Below are 22972 nucleotides of genomic sequence, written 5' to 3'. Positions count from 1 at the left end.
AAAGCTCGATTTTTAATTTAGGAAAAAGAAAAATATTATTTTTATAACCAAATAATGGATTTTGATTCGGGAAAACAATGAGAATCTATCAAAATAATACATTATAATTTATTTTAGGGTAAATTTATAAAAAATTAAGTTTCAATTTAGTTGCTTCAAAGAAAATAATATAATTTTGATCTTTTTTTAAGAATGAAATTTCATCGTTCAATTTCGACATCATATAATAAAATTTCGCCAAGTTTGCTTCATACAGACCCGAGTTCACATAGATATCTTAGAACAGTTAGGGAATATCTGACTGGTTTTCATATATGCTGTTCCCAATAATGTAAGAAGCTCGTTTCCCAAGTTTCGTGGCATTTCACTTATCAAAAGCTGAGTTCACTTAGTTATTTCTTGATTTCCTATAAAAATTTGCATTGGTTTCATTTTTTATATAACTAGTAAATTTTAAAAACTAACTTTACAAAGTTCTTATTGACCGCATTAGAATTTTAAGCACTAAGCTGCTATAGTTGAGTTATCTAAATAATTTCATAGACTTTTTCTTATTAATAAAAGAATCTTATATAGGAAACAAACTATTAAGATAATCAGTATTTTAACCGCTGAGCTGTTAAGATTTAGCTAACTAAATATTTTTATAGTTTTTCTTATTTATAAAAGAATCTAATAACGGAATCAAATCCTTAAGATAATTTTGAAATTTAATCTCTGAGCTGCTATTAGATTTAGTTGTCTAAATATTTCAATAGTTTTCCTTATTTTAAAAAAAATTTTATAAGGGAATCAAATCGTTTAATCAGTTCTATGATACAAACACTTTCAGACATTCAAATTAATAGTTTCGAATGAGTTGACTTCGCGTTGACTTCAGCTGAGATTGGTAACTCATCATAATTGTGATAGTTCCGCATTGGCAACTGTTGCCGTCAGTCTTAATTTGGAGTTGCTGTGAGTTGAGTTGGCGACAACATCGCGTAATGTGCAATGTGCAACCCTTGTTGTAGCTTGCTTGCAGCAAATGTCCAAAAATATCAAGGCCCCGCACCAATTATGAATAGAACAATTAATCTCTAATTATGGCTGAACATCTGTCAAGCGAATTATTAGCGAAAAATGAAATGAAATGAGCTGAACTGAAATGGAAATCAACAGCAGCAGCAGAAGAAGAAAAAAATACAACTTGAGATCGTGCTGACGACCTCACAGGTCATGATGATGCTGCTACCTCTTTGCCTCATTCCCCTCCCTCTCTCTGCCTCCTTGGCGACCTTCTGTTGATCTGCTTTTCGCTGATCGGATTATGACAAGCAACGACAGAGCACAACGACAGACAGACAGACTTGCGGCGTTTGCAAACTTGCGGCGCATTTGCAGACAATGTTGACGACGGCAACAGATGCAACGTGCAACGTGCTACGTGCCACGACATGGGGCACGGGGGCCACAAACTGAAGACTGAACATGTTTCGCTCTGTGTTTTGGCTGGCAACTGCTGTGGCGACTGCTGTTGATTGCCGTCTGATCGTCACTTGATTTGGATTAAGTGAAAATTCATTAGATCATTTTCAATGAGTCGCTCTGTGAGGCGCACAACCGCACAACAACAACAATTTTCGACTCGTAAGTTGCAACTTATCGCCAACTTAAGTATGCCAATTAGTTTGTATTAGCGCCACGATCTCCTCGCATAGAATTTGCAGTTGAATCGCCGCCGATTAATGTCAGGAAGTCGCCATCATCGGACGATCTCCGATGGAGATCTCATTGTAAGCTCATTAACCAGCTGACAGCTACACGACAGAAAAAATGAAAGAGAAATACAGCTAGTTTTGATATTATTGTTGATGCTTCATATCCGTTTTATCGCTTGATCGATATGCAATCTGACAGACCTGGGAAATCTATGCAATCGATGTGGGGGAAATTAGTAAGGAAAGACTAGTGATGAGCTTAGAGTAATTGGCAGTAAATAGGAAATTATTATAATAAGTTATTATTGAACACAAATAATTTCAAAGAAAAACGAATATAATGAAAGTTTATTTATGCCATTTATTGATACTAAGATAAGAGATGAAATATGTTCGTATTATAAATATTATTTTGAATTAATCCATTATTTTTTGTTCCTACAATAAAAACCGATAAGGGAGGAAATATATTGCAATTATAAATATAAGGTTGGCCAAAAAGTCTTGCGGTATTTCCGATAGGTGTCTTTGCAAGCGCGTAGTTCTAGTTCTATTCGTCGCATCGGTTCATGCTTTACCTTTTTGGAAAGCTCTTTTCACGCGCTAACACGCGTTTGATTTAATTTTTTTTGTTTTGATTCGTTCGTGAATTATAGCGTCACAAACATGGAGAAAAATAAAGAGAAAATATGGCATATTTTACAGTACTACTACGATAAAGGCAAAAATGCAACTCATGCTGCCAATAAAATTTGTGCAGTTTATGGACCCGATACAGTTTCCATTTCCACCGCACAACGATGGTTTCAACGTTTTCGTTCTGGTGCAGAGGTGGTTGAAGATGCGCCACGGTCCGGAAGGCCTGTCGTCGAAAATTGCGATAAAATCGCTGAATTGATCGAAAGAGATCGGCATAGTAGCGCCGTAGCATCGGCCAAGAGCTGGGCATGAGTCATCAAACCGTTTTAAACCATATGAAGAAGCTTGGATTAAAAAAAAAGTTCGATGTGTGGGTGCCACACGACTTGACGCAAAAAAACATTTTTGACCGTATGGATGCATGCGAATCACTTCTGAATCGCAACAAAATCGACCCGTTTTTGAAGCGGATGGTGACTGGCGATGAAAAGTGGATCACTTACGACAACGTGAAGCGCAAACGGTTGTGGTCGAAAAGCGGTGAAGCTGCCCAGACGGTGGCCAAGCTTGGATTGACGGCCAGGAAGGTTCTTCTGTGCGTTTGGTGGGATTAGCAGGGAATCATCCACTATGAGCTGCTCCCTTATGGCCAAACGCTCAATTCGGACCTGTACTTGACCGCTTGAATGCAGCACTCATGTAGAAGAGTCCATCTTTGATCAACAGAGGCCGAATTGTCTTCCATCAGGACAACGCCAGGCTACACACATTTTTGGTGACGCGCCAGAAGCTCCGGGAGCTCGGATGGGCGGTTCTTTTGCATCCACCGTATAGTCCGGATCTCGCACCAAGTGATTACCACCTATCTCTGTCCATGGCGAACGAGCTTGGTAGTCGGAAATTGGCCACAAGAGAGTCCTGTGAAGAGGAAGAGTGTAAGAGGGGCATTATGAAGTTGGCATCTCGTTGGGAACTCGTCATCGAACAAAACGGCGCATATTTGACTTAAATCGCATTATTATAACCAATTTTATGAACAATTGAAAATTCAATAAAAATACCGCAAGACTTTTTGGCCAACCTTATATTATTTTGAACTTAATTTTCATTACACTCGAATACTTATTATAAACCTAATTGCAAGGACAGGGAATGTTTTCTTATTATTATTTCCAAGCCTTAACTCAAACCTTTCCAATAAAGAGATTTAAAATGCATTATCCGAATTACAACATTGTTTCCAATATATTTTATTTTGTTATTAAAATGTTAAAGAGCTCAGAAAATACACTGACATAAAATATAATTTCACAATTTATTAGCCAAAACCCCAACTAATAAATTAAGTTGAAGGTCAGAACTCAATGTTATAATATTTAAAAAAAAAAAATTATTTTTTGCAAATGTATCAAAGGGGATTATTGAATCAGTTATTATATCAAAATATGAAAATAATTACTTAGCACAAAGTAAACTCCAAATATTTTAGAATACTAATATACTAATATATTTCTTATCTTTTGTATAGAACTTTAACTTAAAGAACTTCAGGCTTATTTTCGTATTTTTTTTTATTATTTTTTCAAAATATTCTCTTTTACAAATATCCATAGAACCGATTTTTCAATGTCTCAATAAGTCTTATTGTTCGTATACACTGACTTATAAGGATATTTCCATTTTTATAATGTCGAAAAAAATATCATAGATATGTATGTATCTATGTATGTTACATATGGCATATATTTCAAAGTTCACAGATGCACTAATATACGTACAGCTGTGAACTTTGAAATAGCAGTACCAGCGACCAATGCGTTTACAATTGAAACATACATAGTAACATATAATAAAGACAACTTCCAGACAAAATTATAAATATTAATAATTTGTTGTTGCCACTAGCTACAAAAAAGCTGAGATTCTTGACATTTACAATGAAAAGTTCTGCATAACTTTATTGCTACTTTGAAAAATTGATTTTTGTTAAAGAGAACTTTGTTGAGCAAATAATTTTATATAGACCATAGCCATAGATTACTTTATCGAGAGATTGAAATGAACCTTAAAGTCATCGTACTATCTAATTTGATTTTAGACGAAGTAAGCAACTGATTAAGTGTTATTTGCACGTGGGACGCAAGAACATATAAAAAGTCGTAAAGAAATTGATTTTGAATAATCAAGTAATCTTAAATAGCCAATTTTATAAGCAATTACATATAACAAGTTGTACATATATAATATAATACAATTATAAATGTCAAATTTTCATCAATTAAATGTCAACTACAAGTGCAACACGCATCAAGTTTACAACTCATTTGCGGCATTCAACTGGCAATTGAGTTGCATTGATGGATTACTGTCCAAAAGACTCGCAAAAGGAGTTGCCAAAAACGCAGACAGGATAAATCGTTTGAGTGGCAAATAAACATGCAAATGCCGCAATGAAGCAGCCCTAAAGAAGAGAAGAAGAGAGACGAAGGAGACTCTGACAGGCAGGACAAACTGTATGTAGAAGCAGCTGTTTGTCCTTGTTGACTGGTCAAAGTGATCAAAGCGGACAAGTGGAGTCCATTAAAACACTACCAAACAGAGATAGAGAGAGTGAGAGAGAGAGAGAGAGCAAATGATGGATGTGCCTAAGGCGAAATGCAGGCGAGAGTTGTGTGCAAAAAGCAGCCAAAAAGTCACAGGATAAAGGATAAAACAGAGACGCCTGACGGATGGCCAAAACACTGAAGCTCAGATAAACGAAGTTCAGTTGAGAGTTGAGAGAGTTTGAGTTTGAGTTGTGCAAAGTGCAGTGAACGAGGGCGAAGTGCGGATGCCTGAACTGAATACCAATCAGAGAAACAATTGCAAAATGGAGCGAGCGCTGGACTCTCGTGTCCTGCGGAGGTCCTGTCTGACAGGATGTGATGGCAATTTAAGTCAGACGCAGTCACTCAGAGTGGAGAGTGGATACTGCAGAGGGGGGTGTGGGGCGTGGCAAACGCCTACTGCCACAGCGGACGCGGACCAATTGTTCGCACGAATAGCAAAGAAAGGAGTGAAAGAGAGGAGAGAAGAGGAAGCAGGCGCTCATGAAGTCATTCACTCAATTTATCGTTTGATGAATGTCCTGGCAGATAGCCGTGTCCATGCACACACGCAGCCAAATGTCCTCGCATGTCCTGGGTGTTGATGCTGATGCCATCGCACACACACACACACACTTGCACACACACACGCACAGAACACATTTAATGGCCATTTGAGCAGTTGATAAACGTTTCGCTCGTTTGCGTTGATGAAATGTTGTCGTTGCTCTTGTCGTCCTTGCTGCCGTTGTTGCTGTTGCTGCTGTTGTCCTTGTTGCATTGTTTATTTATGCCTGGAGCATATGGAGCAGCATCCTCTCTCTCTTTATACAGTCTGCATTTTAGTTTTTGGCGCTTATTTCTAATTGTTTTTGTTTAGCTTTTTGATACGCTGCCTTTTGATTTACGATTCGCTCGCTTTTTTGGCAGCTCACTTCACTCTTCTGTAACTCTTCTCTCTTCACTCTTCACTATTCACTCCTCTAACTGCAATTGCTTTGCTGACAATGACACTATTATGATGTCAGACACTGACAGGCGACAAACTCGTTCACATCGTTCACCACTCGCAGCCTTCTATTCACTCTTCATGCTTCACTTGCCACACTTTCCTCACACACACACACACACACACATTGCAACTTCCTGCAGCGTTTTTTGATTGATGATTCAACTTGCAGTTGAACATATGCATAGAAGTTTTTAGAAGTGTTTTGTTAGGCGATGTTCTACATTTAAGAGTAATTAATAACGAGCTAAGAATATAAATATTTGAATTTTTCAATACTTAGAATTAAGCGTGTCTTTTAAATAGAATATATATAGTATAGTATTATAATATTTTTATGTATTTTAGTCATTTCATATAAAAATAAGAAAAAAGTCAAGTATACTCGACTGTGAGAGACCCTGTAGCGGGTTTGAATACAAGCGGTATTATTCTTAAAATGATAACATAACATAATTAATACTAAAATATACCTAAGTAATACTGAAATATACTAAGTGTCATATTTGGTATATAAATGTAGTAATATATTGAAAATATACCAAATTGTCAGTCAAAGCAACCAAGTTGTAGGCTCTATCTTTTATAGTTTCTTTGATTTAGGTGTTCATACGGACGGACGGACGGACAGACAGACATGGCTTGGCTCATCAAGAATATATATACTTAATGAGGTCGAAGATGCCTCTTTCGGCTTTTCCCGCAGTCGCAAAGATATATAATTATATTTATATTATTTTCAATTTGTATGTGTTATTTGTTTTAGAAGATTTACTTTATTGAATGCTAATTAATGTCAATTCAACCAATTTCAATAACTTGTAATTGCGTAAATCAATGTTATACCCTTAATTTTAGACTCGACTGTAACTGTTAATTCTTTTTTTCTTTTTGCAGTTGTCAGTGTTGCAAAATGCGCTTAGTGAGTTGAATTCAAGATGGCGCTATAGGTGACGTATTAAATGAAGCACGTAATAATGAATTAAATCAGTGTTGGTAAACCCGCTAAGTGATTTGTGTTAAAAATGGCGCTACAGTGGCGTCTTAAATTGAGTGTATGCTAGTGTTATAAGTGATATGGATGAACACCGAAGGAATAATTCAATAAAGGTGGAATGGAAGACAATAAAGAGAAAGGTAAGTGCATTTGTTTTAAATACAATAAATACATTATTCTCTTTTATATTTATAAACATAAAACGACATTAATCAATACTGAAAATCACAAATCAGCAATTTTGAGTATATCAATTACAAAAGAATAGTTCAGCTTTGCAATATATTTCACTGTATATACTTATCTATAGTACAATTGGATACACTTTCATATTGTGGTCATGAGTTTGTGCTCTATAAATATTCGGGTGCTGAGCCACAAACCAAATGCCATTTCAGCAAAGTAAGTGGCAATTAATCAAAGCGCTAAACGAGAAAAATTCGCGAAATGGAAATGGAAAAGCCATAAAAACATATGAATGAATTGTATATTGTATATTGTATGTTCGTATTCATATATTTTTGTAATCGATAAATCAAACAAATTACAACGAGGCAAAAACAAAACGAGCGAATACAAAATGAAGTAAAATTAACAAAAATGTGATAACAACAAAATGACAAAAGTAAAAGCAAAAGAAAACGAAAACGATGCGTTTTGCTTTTTAAATTTATCGTAAAAATGCATTTGCAATTCCAAAAAACAAAAAAAAAATAGAATAAAAAAAAGCTAAACAACAAAATCCGAGAAAGTAACGGGGAATTTCCCATTCATTTGGGCATTTTTACGAGGTGGAGGAGAAGGGATAAAAAAGTGGGGAGGCAACAACAATTCAACACTAATAATTCGCTTTTATTGAGTGTTTCTGGTGCAATAAAAAATATTTCTGTTTCTGTTCGGATTTCTCTTTGCCTGGTCATAAAATATTTTTGGTGAATACCCTGGGAAAGAAGTGTTACATAGGGTATGCTAGAGCATTTATTAATTATTTCTAGGAAAGTTTAGAAATTGTATTTCTGATATTTCTCAAATGAAAGTTAAAAATAAATTCATTGCAACACATTTAATTTAAGTACTTTAGATTTTGCTTACGTGTTTCTTATTACAATCAAGTTTATTCTACTTTAAGTTTAAGTATTCTTTATATATTTTAAGAATTTAGATAAAAAATTTAACTTAAAAAAATACATACTTAATTTTATTTTAAATATAAGCACTTTTTACAAAACTTTTTAAAATTTGTTTATTCTCTTTTTTATTTTATATTTTTCATTTATATTTTATTATTTTATTCTAGTTTAAGCATAAGTCTTTTTCGTGAACCAATAACATTTTATTAATTTTTCTGTTCTTACTGTATTAAATAGGAATATTTATAAAGAAAATTTAACTTAAAAAAATACATATTGAATATTCTTAAATCGAATTAAACTATTTTATTAGAACAATTAAATAGTTTTCTTTTAAATATAAGCACTTTTTACAAAACTTATTAAATTTTGTTTATTCTCTTTTTTATTTTCTATTTTTCATTTATATTTTATTATTTTATTCTAGTTTAAGCATAAGTCTTTTTCATGATAAAATAAAATTTCGTTCATTTTTCTTTTTTTTAATGTATTAAATCAGAATATTTGTAAGGCTAGTATGATATATATAAATTATCACTAATTTCCTTCTCATATTCCTAATAGTATAATTATTATTTATAATTAAATAGTATTTAAATACTCCTCTCAAATTCCGCCTTTCATAATAATCGCTTCTCATTTGCTGTAATTTGGCATTTCCAATAAATACAGGGTATCTGTAGGTGCAGCACACTCCTTCTCTCCAAACTTATTTGTGTTTTTTATTCAAAAGCTTGAAGTTGCATCGAAACGCAACAAATGCAGCGAACGGATTGTGAATTTTCGGTTGCACTGAAAACAAAAAGTGAAGGAGGAGCAGAAGGAGGGGGAGTGGCTAGGGTTACCATTGGAATAGGGTTGCCTCTACGTGTTGGGGTGAAGGGCTTTTGGGGTCTATTAAAGCAACTTAACGAGCCAACAAATTACTACACGTCATAAAAGCAAATCACAAACCAAAAACAAAAAAACGAGGAGCCAATGAATTGCTAAAAATAAAATCGAATTCGAAACGGAGTGAATACGTATGAGTGTGAGTGAGTGTGAGTGAGTGCACTCATGTATGCCCAGGCATAATCATAATGATTTAGGAGCACAGCTGTGTTAGCGGCTTTACCTGGATTTTCATATGCCAATTTATGTCTGCCATCAAACTTGGACAGCGACAAACTTTTTTGTGGTTAACTCAGGCGATGAAAGTGGTGATGAAAACGAAAAGCTAAAGAATTATTTTTAGTAGACATAACTTAGAAGTTTGATCTTAAAATAGTTTGGGTAAACCTCTTATTAAAATGTAAAGTAACTAGCCAAGCATTGAAATAAATTTAATAGAAATAATAATATAATATGTCCATACATTACCTAAAATCAAGAAAAACCTGAGACAGCTTCTTAAAGAGCTTTAAGTTAATTGAAATAATGTATTAGGTAAAATTTAATAGAAGTTAAATAAAATTTTACAAGATTCAAGAGATTTTTCAGAACTTTTTAGATAATTTCAAACAATTTTAATAACATTCAGCTAATTTATACATTTATTGAACCGAAGAATTGAACAAAATGTTATAACATTTTAAAGATGTGTTTTTAAGACTTTAAATATATAATATTTTATAAAGAAGCTGCGATAGAAACTAAATTAATTTAAGAGATTAGAAATTTTTAAAATGTTTATTAAAGTTTTTCAGTAAATAAGGACAGTATTTTTTCCAGCTTCCCCTTTTATAAAAGACACCTTCAACTTCTACTCACACTCGCACTTTAATCAGTTGTAATTAGTATTACAAATTTTGGCTTGGTTTCATTAACAAAATTACAAAACGATTACAGACTATAATATTAAGAACTTGTGTCGCATAAAACACTAAATTAAGCCATAGATTTGTCACTGGGTTCCTCATCGTTAAACGGAAAGCTGTTCTTAGTCTGTTGACTATTCCTGCTATCCCGGGTGCTTCTGTTATTCCCACTGATCTTGCTGTTCCCACTGATCTGACTGTTCCGATTAGTCTCGCTGTTCCCTTTGCTGATTTCACTGAACCTGCTGCTCGATCGACTGACATCGTCGCGACTGTAGACCGAGTGAATGGAATATCTTTGGCGTGCATCCGCTAAACGCTTCTCCACCGATCGTCGCTTATAGCGATGGACAACTCCCTCCCGGACGAAACGTCCGTCATCGTTCAATCGCATGGCATCCGGATGACGTCGCATCCAGGTGCGCGGCAGTTGCGGATTGAAGGGTTCATGGGTCAAAATCGGCACCTGAGCACCGTAATAAAAACGAGGAAGCACCGTCGGTTCCTCGACATCGATGTGCAATGTTTCCGGCTTGTGGGGAGCTGCGTGTTTTCTTTTCGGAACTTTTCGCGACTTTTCGATCAAATGATTGTAGTTCCGGGACAATTCTTGCGTCATCCGCTTCATGTACTCTACTTCCCCCTTGACAGCCATTTTTAGGTTCAATTCACGCATTGCATCGAGCATTTCCTCAAGATTGTTCTGGAGTCCCGTTTGTTGCTTCACCGACAACACGAGACGTTTTAGTTCACGACTTCGCGCTGTGCACAGATTATCGGAAAGCAATCGATAAAGGGCTTTGGTAACCTGTCGTTCTTCTTCACTCGTTTCGCGTCCCTGCAAAGAACCCCAATCCAACACTGTCACCTCCGCCTTGATAATATCATCGACCACCTCTTGCGATGGTTTATAGCACCACATTTGACTCAGGTGCTTTGTATATCTGTCCCAACTACCGCACAGCAACGACTGCGATCGGCAGCCACCGAGTTGATACCGCTCACTAAGCTGAAAACGTCTCCGAATTCCATTTGCTCGGGCTAGGGAATCGGGACCGATTCCTGCACGTTGGGAAATCTTTTCGGAACGCGCGGGTTTCGCTTTCTTTTCGATTGGGAGCGGCTTAGGGACTTCGTCCCTTGACTTGTCCTGCCGCAGCAGCTGCTGCATCATACCGAGCAGCTTCTGCAGCACGTCCGGATGAAAGGGATTCCTCACATTGCCATTGCAATCGAAAATTCCCGCATAATAATCGCAGATGTTGACCTGCGAGAAGGGAACGCGGCTCAAGTTCCATGCATGTCCTCGAGGATTCAGTATCCTGGCGAAATTCTGCAGCGTCAGCGTGTACAGAAACTCAAACACAACGTCCGCGTGGAGTCCTAGAACTCTGCCCAGTGCCAGGATAATGTTCCGATTCGTCGCATACCAAAAATCCTTGTGAGATTTCCCGCTGAATCTTGATTTTAGTTCCGTTGGCATTTCATTGCGCCACTTCCATTTAGTTCGCTCTGAGATGTTTAATACATTTTTGTCTACGCCAGGGTTGCAACCTCTGATGATGCTGCCAGGGTTGCCACTGCATTGAGCAGCTGTCAACCGCTGAAAGCATTTGCAGAGGTTGTTACCCAGACTGTTGCCACCTTTGCTGATGAAACACATTTTCCTAATTCTGCTAAAATGAAACCAGTTTTTTCCAATCACTTTGACAGCTCCCTAAAAAATTACTTGATTTGTTAAGGTGTTTGTATATATATTTACAAATAGTCCTACAAAAATTAATTTATTACGATTAATTACAAAAAATTATTTATTTATAGGCGAAATTTTTAAATTTAAATTTTAGAGAGCAAAAATATGGTATTCTATTATAATAATAATAATACTAATATATTTCTATCGAATCAAAAAATATTTATAATAATAATATATTCGAAAGTTTTAACTTACAATTTTTAGAATGAAAAAAATACGGTAGTCTATTATAATAATAGCATATTTCAACGTAATTCAAAAAATATTTTATCATAGGATAGTCGAGTTTTATGTTTTAGTTAAATTTTTACCACAACAAAAAAAAACAATTTGAAAAACAATACTTCAAAAGCTATTGCTAACTTTTCAATATTTTTAAAATATATTTTTTTTCGAAAAGTTACATATTAAAAAAATAAAGATATTATTATTTTTAATTTATTATCTTAAAAATTTATGCTTTTTCAATAATGATAAAATCAAATAAATACTTTTTTTTAAATATCCAAAAGTATTCTTTGAACCATCATTTTAGTAATTTAATTTTCAAAAACTTTGAAATATTCCAGTTAACTTTAATTAATAAACTTCGTATTTAAATTATTCGACGTAGATCTTACATCAATTTAAAATTTACATTCCAAAGATATATTTTAAATATCAAATTATTAATCAATAATCAAATTCTTCGAATTCCAAGTAAATAACTTCTACTTAAATCGATAATTATCGACGCTCTTCGATTGACAATTGTCAATTATGCAAATAAAAACGGTAAAGCGACAACAGCAGAAAAAAAAACACACACACACATAACAAAACGACAAGTGAAGAGTGCAACAATAAAACACGTCAAAAGATGAGACTCATCGTGTGAGTGTGGGGGAGGGGTGAACATTGTCTGTCAGTATGTGAGTGTGAGTGTGTGTTTGCAGTAGCTACAACAAAAACAATTAACGCACACAACAAGACAAAGCAGCGCAGGCAGCAAAGCAAAAACAAAACTACAAAAAAATCGTAACAAGCCGTACAACTAGCAGAGCTCATTGGGCGAGCAAACGAGATGGCACGAGGCGCTGCGCAGGCAAGTGCGAGCAGCACAGTTTGACAGCAGTCAAGCAAAAGGGGAACACAAATAAAACACACACACACAGAGAGCACAACAAGAGAGAGCAAACGTGAGAGGGAGAGCGTAAATCTGCTAGCAGGGGCAATGTGCTGGGGAAGTGACTGGAACATGGCAATGAAACAGCGCGCAGCGTCTGCAAAAGGGGAATGTGAGAGAGACTGTGAGAGCGAGAGAGTGCCAATTGGCATACGCTCACGCTGAGAGCAGTGTGCAGCGCAGCGAGAGCGTCAGACAACGTGTTGTTATTGTTGGCGCTCTTCTCACAAACAAATACAGATGCGCTGCATGTGCAAACTTTGCCGGCAAACGCTGGCAGCGACGCCAACAGCGACTGCAGCAGCGCCGGCGACCTCCAAGCGCTTCACCCCGCTACACAGTCAACAAACTGTTAGAGTGGGCATTTGTTTGTGTAATGCGGCTAATAAGAAAGAGTTGTACAGCGTGGGTATTACAAAGCTAATTGGCAAGTGTTAAGTTTGCACAATTACAATAACCATATTGATAGTCTTGATTTCTAGTTAGACTCCACTTGGCATTGTTGCTAAACAGCTGTCTCGCTTTCGCACAAGCATCTGCTTGATCTCTTCGCGCCTAACTAGATGCTTATTGGATCTCAAGCGTTTTTATCGATAGATCACAGCTAATTATCGAATCGCTCATATTATTTAAGCAGCTGTCGAATTGTTATGCACTTTGATCTAAAGAATTATGATTCGCGCATGATTAACACCTTCTGATTGGCAGCATCACACACTATTCAATTGGCTTCTTGTTGGATTCATCAGTTCGCACCTGAGTTCAATAGAGTTGTGAGTTCAAAGGGCGCCGCCGCCGTACAAAACAAACAAATAAACAAATTGAGAGCAGATATATTAAATACTGAACAATTGAAACAATTCAGTTGAGTTCATAAGCAACAGGTTCGTCAGCCGACTCCGTTTGAAGTCCACACAGAGGAAGCCGCCTTTAATCTCGGCCAGCATCTCGATTTCCAATTGGTCCAATTGAAAGACACTTCCGCAGTCGGCGCCTTTGATGCTTTTTTTTACTTTGTGGGTGGCAACAACCACCCAACCAACAAATTCTAGCCCACTCAGTGGCGCCCTCTGGCGGCCGATTGCCACACATATTTATCACGCTAATTTTTAATATTTTATTGACTTCTCACTCGCTCTCTTTCTCTCTCTCCCTCTATTTCTCTTTTTCGTTGTTTTCGAGTCCCCTTTGAACTTGTTGCTTCTTCCTCTTTAAAAATATTCGGATCGTAAATTCCATAAAATTATGCGTAAATAAAGTCCACTTTTGATCTCGCCGATAATTCGAAATTCTTTCAATATTATTCAGTCAATATTTAGCAGGCAGTTTTCCATCATCTTTTTGCTGCCATTGTTCTTTGTCGGAAAAAATAAGCTATTAACTGAGTGCAATTTCCTCTAGTTTTGTTTGGTTGAAAACATTTTTTGAAGAAATATTTGAGAAATTTTATAAATAGAATATGAAATATTCCAGCAAAATACATAGAAATTATCTATAATTCTTGTAATTTATTTTTATATTTAATAAGATATGTTCTCAAGACAACAACTATTTAAGAAGGAAATATATATTTGATTTAAAACTAAATTAAAATATTTAATTTATAGTTTATTCAAATATATAAAACTTAAAAAATTTGGCTACATCGAATAAAAAATTTAAATCCATCTTATAGGAAAAAAATATGTTGAAATGTGATTTTACAATAAATTAAAATATTTTTTCTTGTTATAAAAGAAATGTTAATTTTTTCGATTTAGCAAAACTTTTTAAAAATATATTTATTCCAATTACAAATTTGTGTTTTGTTTTATTTAAGATTTTTTGAGTATTTTAGTTTCAGAAGTATTTTTGAATTATTTTTCTAACTTAAAATATAGTATAATATTAGTATATTATTCTACTATATATTACATAGCTAGCTCAAATTTCAAAGTAAAGAACAAAATCGAAAATATATTAATAAGAACATAAGTCCTATATCAAATGTCATTGAAATCAAGATGTGTTTTCTAACTTTAACTTTTACTAACTTTAACTTTTTCATGTTTTTGCCGCACTTTTTAAACCAAAATTCGTAGTACTAAGAGCATAATCTTGACTTTAGAACTTCATTTCTTTTGTGAAGTATATATCTTTATAGATATTATATCTTTTTTAAATAATTTTATTGACTAATGACAATTAATATGGAATGATAATTAATAAGAAATAATAATAAGGACAAATAAAGTTATATAAATATATTTTTATTATCTATTTATATTTATTATTTATTATCTATTTAACTTTTGTTGTACAACTTTCCTTCATTATTCTTAATTTATTGTTTGATATTCGAGACCTTGAAATATATGTCAAAATATTCCACTTTTAATTCTAAACCTTGAAATAGTTGCCAAAATATTCCACCTTCAATATTCCCAGCACATTCATGTTGTCGGATTCTTTTAACCTTTCCCATTCCGAATAATTCCGTAAAATTAGAAATTAAATAGCAATAGTCTAAAGTCATAGAATGGCGTCGTATCTGAAGGACTTTGAGATGCAGTCGCGTGAACAATATCATCAACAATTTTTAGGCGGCTACAACGAAGAGTTCTTTCAGCGACAACAGCAACAACAACAGCAACAGCAGAGAGTATCGATGTCTGATATCGGCACAGAGACCGATAGACTGAGCAAGAAGAAGAACGTGAAGAAGAGCAAGAAGAAGATTGAAATACAAGAGAATTTCTTCTGGATTTCAGTGAGCGGATATCACTTGGATCACGTGGGACTCGTCTATAGTTTCTTTGTGGATATCGGACAAGTGATCGATAGAATATTCACTGAATCAAATTTCATGTATCTGAAGTATGCAAACATCACGGACTGTGAAATAGCTCTGAGCTACAATGGCCAGAAAATTGGCTACGCTGGCGATATTTTGGTTCGTGTGCGTCCCGAGAATCCCATGATCGATTACAAGTTGCACACAGTTATCGAAGAAGAAGAAGAGGAGCAAGAGACGGAAACGGAAGAAGAGCAAGCTAAAGCGGAAGAAGTGGCTCAAGTCATTGATCAATCGGTTTCCATTTGTGTTATCGAAGTGGAGAAACCGCAGCAAGTGCAACAAACTCTTACTATCGATAAAGTAGTTTCGATAGTACCGATAACTGCACGAAAAGCCCGCAAAACAGGTTTTCTACAGTGGCTCAAGCAAAAAGTTTCCTACATATTTTACTATTATTAAGTTTACTTTATTTTGTATTCATATTTTTTTGGGGTAGCGTGTTTAATTTGTCGATTAGAGTAGCTATCGATTAGTTATCGAATAAAATGAAAATTCACAACGAGGGAGCAAAATCGCATTGTTTCTATAGAATTTGTAATTGGAATAATTAAATTTGAATAAAATGTAATTTTTCAAATGCTTACTATCGATAAAGCAGTTTCGATAGTACGGATAACATCGATAACTGCGCGCAAAGCCCGCAAAACAGGTTTTCTACAATGGCTCAAGCAAAAAGTCTCTTACATATTTAACTATTATTAAGTTTACTTTATTTTGTATTCATATTTTTTTGGGGTAGCGTGTTTAATTTGTCGAGTAGAGTAGCTATCGATTAGTTATCGAATTAAATGAAAATTCACAACGAAGCATGAGGCAACAAAATCGCATTGTTCTATAGAATTTGTAATTACAATAAATCAATTTAAATAATAAGTAATTTTTCAAGTGCTTACTATCGATAAAGTAGTTTCGATAGTACCGATAACATCGATAAGCGTACGTTAAGCCCGCAATACCGGTTTTATTTAGTGGTTCAATCAAAAGGTTTTCTACATTTTTTACTATTATTAAGTTTACTTTATTTTTGAGAAGTTTAATTCGTCGCGTAGAGTATCTATCGATTAGTTATCGAATTAAATGAAAATTCACAACGAGGCACGAGGCAACAAAATCGCATTGTTCTATAGAATTTGTAATTACAATAAATCAATTTGAATAAAATGTAATTTTTCAATTTTATCAAATTGTCATTATGCGTAATTAATTCCTATGCACAAATGCGTTTTACTGCGATAGCAACGAAGAGGGGAAGGAGGCGGGAAAGTGGGCTGGGGTGGGCGTGGCAACTAATCGGACATTTGTTTTGTCAAAAATAATGCTGCTTAATTATTATATTTGTAATTTATTTGCGCCCAACGCTTATCGGATCCAAAATGCTAAAAAGAGTCGCCAAACGCAATTGCGAATTTTTGGTTTGGAGTTGGAGTTTGGAGTTGGAGTCGAGAGTCGGCTTTAATGCCGCATTAATCCCGCACAAAATGCATCAGGCAGCAACAACAACAACAACAACAGCAACAATTATACTAACAACAACAATGAATAAAATAGAAATGACAGTAACAAACAACAAAAGCAATTCAAATGCAGCCCATAGAATGCATAATTAATTTTTATTTTGATGACAACGTCAACGGCACAACGCACAATGCACACACACACACACACACTCAAATGACACATACACATATTCATACACAACACTCACACACTCATATAACACTCACACACTCATTCATTCAGTCAGCTTTTGAGTGCACCACAATTATTTTGGATTGCATAACTCTCGTCTGCATTTGACTCGACAGAAAGAACAAGCCAAGAAAATCAATAGCATGAATCAACCAAGTACTATATAGAACTATATAGAAAAATCTGCTTACCATATGTTTTATAAGTTTGAAAGTTTAAAGGAAAAAGTAACAAATAATCCTTGACAATTGAGTTAATAATTCATTTGAGTAATGGAAAAGAAATTAAAAGAATAAAAATTTCAAATTAGAAAGGTTAAAAGAACAGTAAAATAAAATACTAAAAAGATTCCGGAGGCTATATTTGGTATATTACAACATAGCTACATTAAAAATATACCATCGAGTGCAAAATATACTAAATTTCTTTTCAATGCAACTAAGAAGGTGTTTTTTTTATCAAATTTTTTTACATTACATTACATTTACAGAAAAAATAAAATTATTTAAGATAAATTTTAAATCTTTTAACATTTATATAATCTTTGACAATTGAGTGAATAATTCATTTGAATAATGAACAACTTTTTAAGCTCTATATTAGCGTTGAAAAATAAATTCAAAGAATAAAATTTTCAGAATAGAAAGGTTAAAGGAACAGTAAAAGAAAATACTAAAGAGATTCCGCAGGCTATATTTGGTATATTACAACATAAGTACATTCAAAATATACCATCGAGTGCAAAATATACTAAATTTCCTATTAAAAGTAATTAAGAAGGTGTTGTTTTTAACAAATTTTTTTAGGAATCATTTACCAAAAAAAAATATTATTTAAGATCATTTTTAAATTGTTTAACATTTAAACATATAAAAATGTCGAATATTATATTTTTTTTTTTAAATATTTAAAAAATACTAAAACTTTAAAAAAGGACATTTAAAAGTTTAGGAATCAGCTTTGTAGCAACATTATAATGTGATATACAAGTATTTAAACAGTTAGATAACGATATAATATATTCACCGGGAAAAAAGAGAAAACTGAAAAGTGAGTGAGAAGTGAGATTGAGTGGGGAGAAGAAGAGGGGAGACAGACATAGAAGGGTGCAAAAAAAAAGAGAGAAGCCAGGATGACAGGTTGAACACAAATTAACCTCATTTGACAAAACAAAGCGAATAGCATTCAAATGGATAATTTGTTAAATAAATTGTGCGATTTTTATGAATGCATTAAATATTTGTTGTTGTCAACGTGTTGTTGTTGATATCTGGTTGTTGTTTTTGCAATTGTTGTAAACTCGTTATTTGCATTCGATAAATAACATAAAATTATATTTCTTTTGTTTGCTTTACATAGTTTTGATACACTAAAAAGTGACGAGCAACATGAAAAATTAAAAAAGTTTAATTCACAATAAATTTGAAATGTATTTAAAACTGTTTTATTACGATTAATATAATTTAACTTAAGATAATAGTTAAATTTAAGTTTAAAATATTAGCTAGTGTATTAGAAGTTCGTTTTTTTATATTTGTTTGCTTTTTTTTGTTGCCTTTATTAGATGGTTAGAGGTGAGATTTTCGTTAACAGATACAAATCCGTTTTATTTGTTTTTTGTATTTAGTTTTTGTTCGCTGCTTTGTTTTGTTTTGTTTCTCGACGCAATTTTGCTTAATTTTTATGGTTAGCACACTATTTGGTTACTGGCTTCAAATATAACGCGGCTGTCACCAATTACTAAGACCACCTACTTCCCTTTTCCATTGGAAAGCATCGCTGATTTCCGTATGAGGGCGGCTGCAAATCCTCTGAAATTATTGCGTTCATTAAATTTTAAACAAAGGTGATTAGATTTTATAATTCAAATGAACACACACTCACACACACACTCGCACATTTGTTGTACAGTTGTGCTTATTATTTATTTAGAACAATTGCACAAAGTATTTTTCGTATCGCATTTAGTTGTTCCCTTATTTATTAGTTGTTAGCCAACCAAAAAATATAATGCATTTTATTTGTTGTCATATCGTTGCGTGGGATCAACTATTTCAATTGTTTCCATTTTTGTTGTTGTTGTTGCTGGCCAAAAAATTTAATTCATTTATTTTTCGGCAATTTTTCCTTTAGTTCTTTATAATTGTCAATTTTAATTAATTTCCTCACAAAAAGGTATAACTATAGTGTAGAGCAGTAATACGTGGGGCGTCGCATTATCTAATATTCTCACACTCACAAAGTATTATGTTATTCAATTATTTAATACCAGCATAATTTTAATTAATTTTCTATTTAATCTCTGCATCGATATTATTTCGCCTCAAAACGCGAGCAATTTTTGCTGGGCTTAATACGGCACTGTAAACTAATTAGAATTTCCCCCTTACCATTTCCTCTCGCTTGTTGTTGGGACATTTCCTTAAGATCAAAGAACTTACCAGCGCATTAACATAGATCTAAGAACTTAACAGAAGTAGTCTCCATACATCTAACAGCGCTCTGTTGATTCACACTAACAACACACAGAGTGCCATGAGCTTAACAGCTGTAAACGCTCTATTCTTAACAGGCAGTGGCTGCCACTCAAAAGTCAATCATAAACATACCAGCAAACATACTAAACTCTAAACTCGAACTAACAAACAACAACAGTCATACATACACATATACATATGTTACATACTGACACCAAATTCGAAGCTCCAACAACAAGTGCATTTACATGCGTGTGTTCTTTTGCCTTCCTTTTACCTACTTCATATGTATGTACGTAATGTGTGCAAGAAGGGCACATCCAGAAAGCTCGTCTCTTGCTTTAGCATTGCTTAAATGCTTGCGTGCAAAAAAAGCTTTCGATCAGTTTGTTTCTATTGTGATAAGTGAAAGTGAAGTGTTAAATTGTGTAAAAAATGTATTATTTTGTGCTCGTTTAATGCAAATACAAAGTTAATTATTGTGTGTGCAACTAAAGTGAAATGTGAAGAACTTTGCATCAATTGAATTAGTCGCATCGCAATTAATTACAGCATGTTAGCATTTGCTTTAGCAAAAACAATGTGAGTACAGCTTTTTTCTTTGTATGTTGAATGTACGTTTGTAACATATGTATGTTTGTACGCTTGCATATTACTGCAGGCAAATGCAATGCTCCCTTTTATGTACGTATGTTTGTAAGCTGGCATGTTACTAAAGGCAATGCAATGCAGAAAATAAGTAAACATTAAGAGAGGGTAAGATATATGTAAGGGCATTATTAAGAGCGCTTCTCTTGATATTTTATATGTATGTGCCTTTGTGTCGCTTAGAAAACTTTTAAGTGCAATGATTTGCCTCTCATATGAAAATAATTTAGGCATGCCAAAATGTGTGCCATTTTCAATAAGAATGTACCAATTAACACAAGAGAGTACAAAAAATGTCCCAGTCTTAGTAAAAATGTGTCAATTTGAGGCTTTTATGTAAATACTTTGTGTAGGTCATAAAATTTGGTTAGATCTAACTGCTTGGAATATGAATTGCTACTAAGAATTTAATTACGTTTGCGATATCATTATAAATATATATTTTAAGAAATACCAAATTAAATTTAAATATATTTTACTTAGAAATCGAATTTTTCTGAAATATCTATCAAATTGAATGTGTAAAAAAATGTATAAATATGATAAATTTCCCCAAGAGAATATTTCAACTTTACAAAGTTCGCTGGCTGTATTTCACTGCAATATTATGCTTTTTTGTGATCTACTACAAAATATATGTTTATGTTATCAAGGATACTAGCGAGAGGTTTTTCAAGAAGGATTATTTTGTGAATACTAAGGGTTGTCAAGTATCAGCTTTCAACCCATTTTCGAGAAAAGTCTTGGCGCACACAAGCAAACTGAAACCGTATAAATGTACCCAAAAGAAACTGTTATTAGCGCAGACAATAAATGGTAGTAATTTCTTAGTGCTACCGATGAAGAGAAAAAGCATATTTCGAATTTATAGAGTGAAGGAAATATCTGATATAAAGTGTGAATACAATGTTATAAAAAGAATTACCGATAAACTAAATAAATATAGCAAGAAGAAGACTTTTTCATTGAGCAAGAGAAGAAGACAAATCGAAGTGAAAAGTGGAGCGACAATCATAAGAACTAAATGTTTTGGGCTTCAGAAAGAAATACTTTATCACGATGTACATTTCTTTATGCCTCCTTTAGGCAAAAAAACAAAACAAACGAGGCGGGAAAAGCGACTTTCTGTGCTTATACTTGGCATCGATTCCATTTCGCATCTACATTTCATAAGATCGATGCCTTTATTACGCACTTATATCAAATTATTGCCACATGTGGAATTCTGGGGTTATAATCGAGTTGGTGACAATTCCTATCCCAATCTGATGCCTTTCTTTAGTGGCTTGAACACCACCGAATTGGAAAAGGATTGCTATAATGACGAAAAGAATTTCGACAAGTGTCAACTGCTCTTTCAGCACTTTAAATCATTTGGTTATACTACGAGTTTTGGTGAAGATACTTATATCGGTGGCACGTTTAATTATCAAAAGGGAGGATTTGAAAAGATACCCACAGACTTTTATTTGCGACCTGTGATGGTGGAAATTCATCGTCACACAACCTACGAACTTGAGAGAGAACAAAGCATCAATTGCAGTGGAGATCGCAAGTACTCCGATGTTCTGTATGAATTCATTAGGAAACTCGTGCCACATTTGCAACAATCGCCGCACTTTTCATTCTTTTGGCAAACACAGGGAGTGCATGATTATTTCAATTATTCCCCTCTTATTGATAAGGATTACTTTCGCTTATTGCGACTCTTTGAAACGGAGAATATTTTAAGCTCAACGCTTGTGTTGCTTATGTCCGATCATGGCTTGAGATACGGAGATTTTCGGACAACTTATCAAGGAATGCTCGAGGAATCGCAACCGCTTTTGATAGCAATTTATCCAGAGTGGCTGGCAACTGCTTATCCTTTAGCCTTGTCTAATCTAAAAAAGAATTCTCATAGTCTCATCACAACTTATGATTTGCATGCCACACTCAAGGATTTAACGAACTTGAATTTACTAAGCAATGAAAATGTAAAAAATCGAACAACTTTGTTGCAACAACTTGGGTCGAATATCCCTCGAGGTATTAGTTTATTCCTCCCGATACCAGAGATCAGAAATTGTCACTTGGCCAGCATTCCAGCTCAGTTTTGTCTCTGTCATAAGTTGCATCAGATTTCCTCTAGAGATAAAAGATCCGAGCGAGCTGCTCGCTTTATGGTTGATAACATAAATATTAGATTGAGTAATTATTCACTATGTCCACAATTGATGCTCGAAGAGGTGCAGGATACTTATCTTATCAAGCAGGATAACGATCAGCAGAGCTTTGGCGTCAAGGTGCGTTTGAAAACAATGCCAGGCGGAGGTTTGTTCGAAGGTACAGCTGTATTTTTTGGGGATTCTTTAACACTCAATGGTCCTGTGCTGCGCATCAACAAATATGGCAATCAATCTCGATGTGTGCAGAACTATAAAATTGAAATGTATTGTCATTGCTCGCTGCATTAAACAATTTGATAGTTTAGTATAAAAAATTTGTTGATATGTTTGTTTTTCTTCCTAGACTTTGATGGAAATGAATAGCTCCATAATTATTG

At 34.3% G+C, this 22972-nt stretch overlaps 3 protein-coding genes across 3 annotated transcripts; 2 read left to right on the top strand and 1 right to left on the bottom strand.

Annotated features, from left to right (window-relative positions):
• Positions 1 to 9806: 9806 nt before the first annotated feature.
• LOC117565557 (uncharacterized) lies at positions 9807 to 11583 on the bottom strand. The gene has a single exon (XM_034244725.2). The coding sequence runs from the start codon at positions 11517 to 11519 to the stop codon at positions 9927 to 9929; it is 1593 nt and encodes a 530-aa protein (XP_034100616.1). The 5' UTR covers positions 11520 to 11583; the 3' UTR covers positions 9807 to 9926.
• A 3593-nt stretch (positions 11584 to 15176) lies between these two features.
• Positions 15177 to 16418, top strand: LOC117564245 (uncharacterized). Its single transcript, XM_052003285.1, has 2 exons — positions 15177 to 15959; positions 16263 to 16418. The coding sequence occupies exons 1-2, from the start codon at positions 15296 to 15298 to the stop codon at positions 16313 to 16315; spliced, it is 717 nt and encodes a 238-aa protein (XP_051859245.1). The 5' UTR covers positions 15177 to 15295; the 3' UTR covers positions 16316 to 16418.
• A 4495-nt stretch (positions 16419 to 20913) lies between these two features.
• Positions 20914 to 22905, top strand: LOC117563418 (uncharacterized). The gene has a single exon (XM_034241752.2). It carries the CDS (start codon positions 20967 to 20969, stop codon positions 22881 to 22883), a length of 1917 nt encoding a protein of 638 aa, XP_034097643.1. The 5' UTR covers positions 20914 to 20966; the 3' UTR covers positions 22884 to 22905.
• The last annotated feature ends 67 nt before the right edge of the window (positions 22906 to 22972 follow it).

Source organism: Drosophila albomicans, chromosome 2L, assembly GCF_009650485.2.
Source record: "Drosophila albomicans strain 15112-1751.03 chromosome 2L, ASM965048v2, whole genome shotgun sequence".
Lineage (NCBI taxonomy): Eukaryota > Metazoa > Arthropoda > Insecta > Diptera > Drosophilidae > Drosophila > Drosophila albomicans.
This window is presented reverse-complemented; position numbering and strand designations above follow the sequence as displayed.